The sequence below is a fragment of the Gopherus flavomarginatus genome, chromosome 22, assembly GCF_025201925.1.
Source record: "Gopherus flavomarginatus isolate rGopFla2 chromosome 22, rGopFla2.mat.asm, whole genome shotgun sequence".
Lineage (NCBI taxonomy): Eukaryota > Metazoa > Chordata > Testudines > Testudinidae > Gopherus > Gopherus flavomarginatus.
This window is the reverse complement of record NC_066638.1, coordinates 17617352-17625685: the sequence shown is the minus strand read 5'-3', so window position 1 is coordinate 17625685 and position 8334 is coordinate 17617352. Positions and strand designations below refer to the sequence as shown.

The following is an 8334-nucleotide window of genomic DNA, read 5'->3' as shown; positions in this document are numbered from 1 at the left end:
GGGGTGCAGGGTGAGGTGAGGGTGCCGGGGCGAGGGCGGACGAGTGGGTGCAGGGAGGAAGCAGGGGTCCTGGGGCGAGGGTGGATGAGGGAGTGCAGGGGAGAGGCAGGGTGAGGTGGGGGTCCTGGGGCAAGGTGGGACAAGGGGATGAAGTGGGGGTGTTGGGCGAGAGCGGACGAAGGGGTGCACGGGGGAGGCAGGGTCAGGTGGGGGTGCCAGGGAGAGGGCAGACAAGGGGGTGCAGCGGGGAGGCAAGGCTTGGTGGGGGTGTCGGGGCGAGGGTGGACGAGGGGGTGCAGGGGAAGGCAGGGCGAGGTGGGGGTGTCGGCATGAGAGCGGACGAGGAGGTGCAGGGAGGAGGCAGGGGCGAGGTGGGGGTGCTACGGTGAGGGCGGACGAGGAGGTGCAAGGGGGGAGGTGGGGGTCCTGGGACGAGGGGGGACATGGGGTGAGTGGTGGTGCCGGGGCAAGGGCAGATGAGAGGGTGCAGGGGGGAGGTGGGGCATGGTGAGGTTGCCGGGGTGAAGGGGGAAGAGAAAGTGCAGGGGGGAGGGACATGGGGTGAGGTGGGGGTGCTGGGTGAGGGTGGACAAGGGAGTGCAGGAGGGAGGCATGTGCGATGCAGAAGTCCCAAGGTGAGGGGGAACAAGGGGGTGAGGTGGGGGTGCCGGGGCAAGGGTGGACGAGCGGGTGCAGGGGCAGGCGGGGGTCCTGGGGCTAGGGGGGACAAGGGGGTGAGGTGGGGGTGCCGGAGTGAGGGCGGACGAGGGGGTGCAGGGGAGTGCCAGGGCAAGGGTGGACGAGGGGGTGCAGGGGCGAGAGGGGACAAAGGGGTGAGGTGGGGGTGCTGGGGTGAGGGCGGACGAGGGGGTGCAGGGGATGCCAGGGCGAGGGTGGACGAGGGGATGCAGGAGGTGCCAGGGCGAGAGTGGACGAGGGGGTGCAGGGGGGAGGCGGGGGTGCTGGGGCGAGGGTGGATGAGGGAGTGAGATGAGGGTGCTGGGGTGAGGGCGGACGAGGGGGTGCTGGGGGGTGCCAGGGCGAGGGTGGATGAGGGGGTGTAGGGAGGAGGCGCGGGTGTTGGGGTGAGGGCGGACGAGGGGGGTGAGGTGGGGGTGCTGGGGTGAGGGCGGATGAGGGGCTGCAGGGGGTGCCAGGACGAGGGTGGACAAGGGGGTGCAGGAGGTGCCAGGGCGAGGGTGGACGAGGGGGTGAGGTGGGGGTGCTGGGGTGAGGGCGGATGAGGGGCTGCAGGGGGGTGCCAGGGCGAGGGGGAGGAAGAGCAATGCAGTGCGGCTCTGGAGTCGTGGAAGTAGCGGAGAGGCTCAGGTGGGAGGAAGGAGCAGAGCAGCACGTGAGGAAGAGGACTTCAGGGCAGGGGAAGGGGGTTGCTGCTGCTAACCCTGGGGCAACCAGCAAAGCTCCCCCAGGCGGGTGCCTCAGAGCACATCCCCCGCCGTCGAGGGGAACCAGCTCAGCAATCACAGCACCAGCTGCCAGTGCTGCTGAGTCTAGTCCTGGGACTGGTGCTGCCTCAAGCTCTGAGGTCCCTCCTGTCACCATGCCATGGGGATCACGCCCTGATCCCCTGGGAGAGGCCCTGGGACCGGGCGGGGTGGGCGAGGCCAGAGGAAAGGCTGGCCCCATTACTGGCTCTCACCTTCTGCTGGTCCGTAGCAAAATCCGTTCTCGGCCCCGATCCTGAGACTGAGCAACCCCCTCCTGGCACGGCGACGAGCAGAATGCCTCAGCGGCTCACACAGCTCAGGCTGTTCTGGTGGAAAGAGCCCCCTGTAAATCGACTGCACTTCCCAGAGCAGGTCTGGGTTAGAGCTCCCTGTGCAGCCCAGCTTGGCCAACACTCTCACCAGGCCCAGCACTGCAACAGCAGCACATGGGGGAGAAACAGAGGGAAGCAGGTGCCAGGCAACGCATCAAGTACCCTAGCTCGTTCCCCACCTCAGCGCTCAGGCCTGGGAATGACTGGCTCCTCCCTAGGCTCCCTGTCAATTCCCGGCGCCTGGGGCTCCCCCACGTGCAGACAGGAATGAGGAGAGGGGCAGAAGACACTGATAGAGTTTAAAAGGTTCCAGGGATTAATCACAATCTACTGCTGGGAACCTCAGCTCTGGGATCCCAAGTCAGGCGAGCTGCTGCTGCAGGCAGACAGCGCTCGCAGACTGGCCGGGTGCATTGCATTGACTGCGGTAGTTTCAAAGGTGTAAATGTTCAGGAGCCGGATGTACAGATCATGGAGGAGCAGGACTGGCCTGGAGCCTGCCAATGGCTCATTCCTATCTGTACGTGCCTGCTGCCTCCAGCAGAACAAGCTTCCAGCGGCAGAGAGCGCCCTCCCTCGTGGAGAAGCAACTGTGCAGGGGCAGACCCCTGCTCGCCTTGGGTGCGGAGCTCCCAGGCTGCGTGGGGGGCTGACAGCCCTGTAGAATGGGCCTCTCTAACCACCTGACAAAGCCAGCCAAGGAATGTGGTTATTCTTTTATTTATAAACAACTCAACATAAAGTAAGTGCAGAGGAGAGCGCTGGCTGCGCTGCATTGGGACCTGCCTGCCAGAGGCCCGTCTGCAGCCGGACAGCAGCAAAGGAAACGTGAAAACCAAGGAGGTTTCTGTGCTGCCGCTGGCCATGGGACAGCGACGAGGCCGAGCCCCTCGCCTGGTTCGTCGTGCTGTTCTGGGGACAGCCGCTAGGATTTAGTAGAGACCTTGTTTTACAAATAGCCTTTTATTATGTTTGGGTTTTCTTTCCAATTTCCCCTTAGGGGTAAAGCAGAGCCACATAAGAGCTCCCGTGGCACTCTGACCCAGGGAGCCCCTGGCTGGGGGAGGACAGACGGTGAGAGGGAAAGGCAGGAGAGGAAAGAAGTGCTTGTGATGGACATTTCCCTACATCCTGTCCCTTTGGGCCATGTTCTCAGCGTATGGCTAGCAGGCCAGTGCTCAAGCCCCACCATGCCCTCGGAGCTGACTCATGGGCACACCAAGAGGCATGGCAGCTCTTCCCTCTGCTTGTCACATCCCAGGCAGTGAGACTGTGCGGGGTATTACCCAGTCCTTGTTTTCCATTGCAGGGCTCTAATATCTGTGATGAAGAGCCTGCTTCCATCAGAGTTCATGAAAAAGTTCCGTTGGCTTCCTAAGAGCAGGTTCCTGCCCCATGGCAGGTGTAGGGCACCTGGCTAGGTTCTTCTCCACCTCCTTTCTCTACAGCTGCAGCAACTCAGACATGGGACAGTGGGTCACTGCTCAAGTGCCATCACAAATAAATACATTAAACAGCTTGAAACAAGCTGTGCCGGGCAGGAGCTGGGACAGGCCCAGGAAGGGCAGAGAGAGGGATGGCCTTCCCAGAAGTTGTGATCCTGCTGTCACACAGCGAGCCTGGTCACACACCCCTGGAACCTGCTGATGGTTGACAGAATGAAATGGAGAGGTAAGGCCATTCTAACAGTACCATCTGGACAGACGAACCTTTACATTGCTGGGTAAAGAGCTCTGAGGGCTGCGATTTCATAATAGATATAAAAACATTTCATTGTTGTTTCCTAAACAGATGACACCTTAAAAAGAAAGAACTCAACAGGGTGCCCAGCCCTTCTAGCCCACAGCCCATGCTAACTGGGAAGGCATCAGTCCATGTCTGCCCCAGCTGAGCTTCCCTCCTTGTCAGAAATAAATACAAAGGAATTGCCACCTTGGCATCGCCAGCATGAGGAAGTCCACCAGCTACAGGCCCCCCGGGGCAGGAGGAAAGGCTGCTCTGTCAAGACAGCAGGACTAGCAGGCTTGTGTGACCATGCTCTGGGCTGCAGTCCCCGGCATACAGCCCTTCACAGAAGGCTGGGAACAGGGTGCACAGTCTTGTAAGCTTGCCATAGTGTTACTCAGAGTGGATTTGTAACTCCAGGAGTTGGGTTCTCACAGCCTGTCCTGCCCAGCCTGGCATGGCGGCATGGAAAATGCCAGCATCGTAGGATCTGCAGCAGAGCTGTTCATCTGATATAGAGTGAGGAAACAAGGCTAGGCCCGACCAGACAGCCAGGAGAGACAAGGGAACGGGGGCAGAGGAAAGACATGAGAGAGTCGCACTCCCGCAGGGGAACAAAGGGGAAAGGATCCAGCACCACAGAAGCCCAGGGTGCTGAAGAACTCTGCAACACAGTGTGTCTTTGTCCCCTTGGGTGCAGAGGAACTGGGCTCTGCAGACGAGCGTCAGCGGAAGAGCACGGAAAGGGTTCTTCTGTTTGCGTCAGGAAGTCCATGAGTCAAGCTCTGTTTGGTCCCTGGGGAGCCAACAAATTGTCTGTCTCCTTTCACGTGCCCACTGTGGTCCTGACAGTGGAAGAAGGGTGGTTGGTGGATCCATGTAGTGATCTGCAGGTGTTTCTGGGCCGTCTGCGCCGGCGGTGTATGCATGCGTACCAGTCTGCAGGGGGGAGCGACTGGGTGTGGCCAGGAGCCCGGCATTCTCACGGGCTGTCCCGCAAAGAGTCCTCTCAGAACTTGCCTTGCTTAAGTTTGTCAATGTGGTAGGTGAGCTTCAGCGCCGGACCCAGCTTCAGCCCCATGTACTTCATCATCATATCACTCCGCAGCAGAAGCAAGGCTTTGCCGTCGATCTCCTGGCATCAGGGAGCAAGAGAAGGTCAGTGTTAGTGAGGCCTGCTCTGCCCTACAAACCCTGGCACTGCCTGGCGCCATCACTAGCCCCAAATCACTGCCTGGCTTAGCCAGGGCACCCCTGGAACTCGCTCTCCCAGGAGTACTGTGGGGGCGGCACTAAAGGATGCTGGCACCAGGGCTGGGCAGGTTTTCCTTCCCTACAATTCACTAGGTTCTTATAAACCCCATGGGAACACTTGACTGATGCCAGCCCAGCAAGCGTCTGCGTCAGCCACTTCCAAGGCATTCCCTCCCTACCCACTGCCCTGCAGCTCCAACCAACCCAGCCCAGCCACTCCATCTGCCCGTCCTGGGCCCAACGAGAATGACCCGACATACCGGGGGGCAGGTAATTCCTACTGTGAGGCTGGCTCAGGTGCCACTGCCTGGCGGGGAAGGGCTACTGTTCAGAAGGAGAAAGACAGGGTCCAAGAGAGCAGGACATTCCTTGCAGTGACACCCTCTGTCTCCCCCACCTCATCTTCAGCCCCAAAAGGAAATCACAGCTGCTACAATCTTCCTCTGTCCACTGCATCTCAGCTCTCTCCCACCTGAGCTATGCCTCTATTTAACTGGGGTATCTGGAGGGGGCTGATCAAGGATACTCAAAGCATGCCGTGGCTGGGGCTGTTAGACAACAGGGATGGTTTGCTGAGGCACACTGCATTCATAAGGGGGAACTGGGGGTATTTGAGGGCTCTCGGGGCATGCACTAGAGCAGCTCTAAGCTGTGGTCTGCGGTCCATGGGGGCTGTTAAAGACCCACCTGGCTGCCCACATGATACTGACTCCCCCCACCCTTTGTTTCCAGCTGTTCCTAAAGATACCCAGGTTTGTCCCTGCAAAGAACAGCCTCACGTCTCTGTGAAACCAGCGAGAAACAAGGCTCTTGTAGCCACTACTGCACAGGAGGAAGTCAGGAAAGAGAATGTGCCTCCTGCCACACCCAGACGGAACCCCCCTTCCATGTCAGCCATTGCTGTGGTGCCACGTGCAGGTGGGTGACTGCCAGGGGAAAGGGAAGTAACATGTTGGATGCTTGGGGCCCTGTCAGGTCTGGGCAGTGGCTGCTAAACCCCAAGAGTCTGCCTTTTCCCTTCACGCCTGCTGGCAATGTGCAGTGGGGGTTAGCAGGGAAAGCCGACATGCCTCCCAAATGAATTCTGAAAGTACAAAGGTGAATGTGATTGTGAAACTGATTAAACAGCTACTCTGAGGACTCCCACAAGACAGCCGAACAGGGATGTTGGCTTGTGTCAACACCAAATTCCATCCCACAAGCACTTTGGGCTGTGCTATTTTGAGGAGTAGAATGAATTACTTTATGGGCTTTGTCTGATAATGTTTTCATCTTCAGATTCCCCCTCTGTCCCTCACTCGGAGAGAAGTCTGTCCAAGAACAGGATTTAAAATCCTGGTTCTTCTGAGGTGGTTCTGTCCAAGAGACAGGCCAGAGTCAGCCAGGATGCAATGCTGCGGGAGTTCTTTACTTCCCATGGTTATTAACTGCATTAACCTGCACTTTTGTAGTGCCTTTCACCCAAACATTTCAACACACTTACAAGCATCACTCACTTTAGTCTCACTGCACCCCATGCACGGGAGCCAAAGGCTGCCCTCCCGTTCTGCAGTGAGCAAACAGAGGCATGGAGTGATCAGGTGACTTGCTTAAGGCCACACAGAGGATCTGTGCCACAGCCAGGAATTAAACCTTGGCCTCCTGACTCCCAGTCCAGTGCCTCAACCCCACAATTGTTCTCCTCAATTTCTCCTTTGTTTCGGATTTATTTACTATCCCCCACCTCCCCTTGATCTAGCCCTTCCTGGGTAGCAGGCAAAGCTCTCCCAGTGGGAAGAGGAGCTGACCAGAATCACTACTTGCTTCCACGAGACCTAAGGCTCAAAGCACTGCTGAGGAGCTGAGTCATGTTACAGCTAATACAACTGTCAACTCATCCCAGGGTGGCCAGACACAAACATCAATGTACCCCCCTTTAATTTCAGGCTGTAGCCTAAGGGAACAAACATTCAACCCCCTCAGCAGCAGGTCTCTGCCGAGCCAGGGCAGGTTTCTGGAAAGGCTGAGCAAACTTCATTTCCTGTGATCCCCCCTGCTGGAGGTAGAGTCTGGCTACAGTCCACATTGTCAGCCAGTCCCACACCATGTATGTCAAACGTGCCTGAAGCGTGAAACCTGAGCTGGACAAAACCCTTCCTGAGCACAAGAGGGTGGGAACACCCGGTTCAAAGTGACTGAAGAATCACTTCTGAGCACACTCAGTGGGCATCTGCTAAATTTAGCAACTTATTACTGGCCCCCACCTTGTGACATCATCACTCATCATTCTCTGTGCCTGGCTAGGCCAGGAGCTCTGAACGGACAAGAGGCTGTCACTGGGACAGTTTCCAGGGGGAGATTTTAGATGCCTCACTGAAACACACACACAAAAATCCCCTAATAACAAACCACTCAACCTAAACCCAATCAACAGCTACTGTGATTTGAGTGCTCTGAAACTTCCAGTCCAATCTGCACTATCCTGCAAATAGTCACTTTTTTTGGTCATGAAAACATTTCTCAGAACTGCAGACCCAGCGCCTGTGGTGTTAACCCTTGGTAAAGCACCAGGCACTCTTCTCATATAATTTGAGAAGTATCTTCCCATTTCAGAGCCATCTGTACCATCACCTGATAAAAGTGTCTCCCACCAAGCCCCAGCAGCTGCCAATGTGCCTCCTCAAAAGGACGAGATCACAAAATTTAAGGAAGTCACGAGCAGTCAGGACATGCAACTTTCAACCTGCAGCTGCAACCTGCCCTCAGGGAGCGTAAAGGCCTGCTGGGGATTCCAACCCCATTCCCAGAGAGCATGTAAGCATCTGAGTAGCACCACTTGGAATTCAGCATGTGCTTAAATGCTCTGCTGAAACACGGCCAGGTGCTCAGCACCTCCCAGGTTCAGGTGCACGCAGCACAGTCTTGTCTTGTTTTTCTGGCTGCACCTGCATTACCCTTTAGGAAGTGAAAGGATAGTAGAAAGTAAAGTGCCTGCTGGAACCTTAGGGTTGGGGTTTCCAACCTTGTTGTAATTTTAACCATATACCCTTCTCAGTGAATTACTGCAGGGTTTTACATTTAACAGAGCTACACAAAGACACACAAACCTGTCCTGTGCGAGAGGAAGGGTCTTTTGACCAGCAATTTGCTGTCATTCAATGGGATTCACCATGAAGGAGACATTTCCCCACAGGGGAGATGCATTTCAAGGTTCCAGGGGCAAAGAAGCCTGTGGCACCTTATAGACTAACAGACGTTTTGGAGCATGCATGCATCTGAAGAAGTGGGTATTCACCCACGAAAGCTCATGCTCCAAAACATCTGTTAGTCTATAAGGTGCCACAGGATTCTTTGCTGCTTTTACAGATCCAGACTAACACGGCTACCCCTCTGATACAAGGTTCCAGGAGTGACCATTATTTCAGTAAAGGGAGTAAATAATAAGTGGCACAGGTTTTTTCGGTGCTGAAGACTCTGGCAAGGCTAGGTTAGATTTCTCCAAACACAGCCCTAGTAAATGTACGTTGGGGGTGACCCTGCACTGGCCAGAGAGCTGGACTTCAGCATCTAACCCATGCTTTTCTGCCTCCATCTCT

At 56.5% G+C, this 8334-nt stretch overlaps 1 protein-coding gene across 4 annotated transcripts in view; it reads right to left on the bottom strand.

Annotated features, from left to right (window-relative positions):
• Positions 1–2484: 2484 nt before the first annotated feature.
• SCMH1 (Scm polycomb group protein homolog 1) overlaps positions 2485–8334 on the bottom strand; it is a 100113-nt gene continuing 94263 nt past the window's right edge. For all 4 annotated transcript variants that reach the window (XM_050932316.1, XM_050932318.1, XM_050932317.1 and 1 more), the window contains one exon: positions 2485–4640. In XM_050932316.1, the coding sequence (XP_050788273.1) occupies positions 4515–4640 (126 nt within the window). In that variant the 3' untranslated portion in view covers positions 2485–4514. The remainder of the gene's footprint in view (positions 4641–8334) is intronic.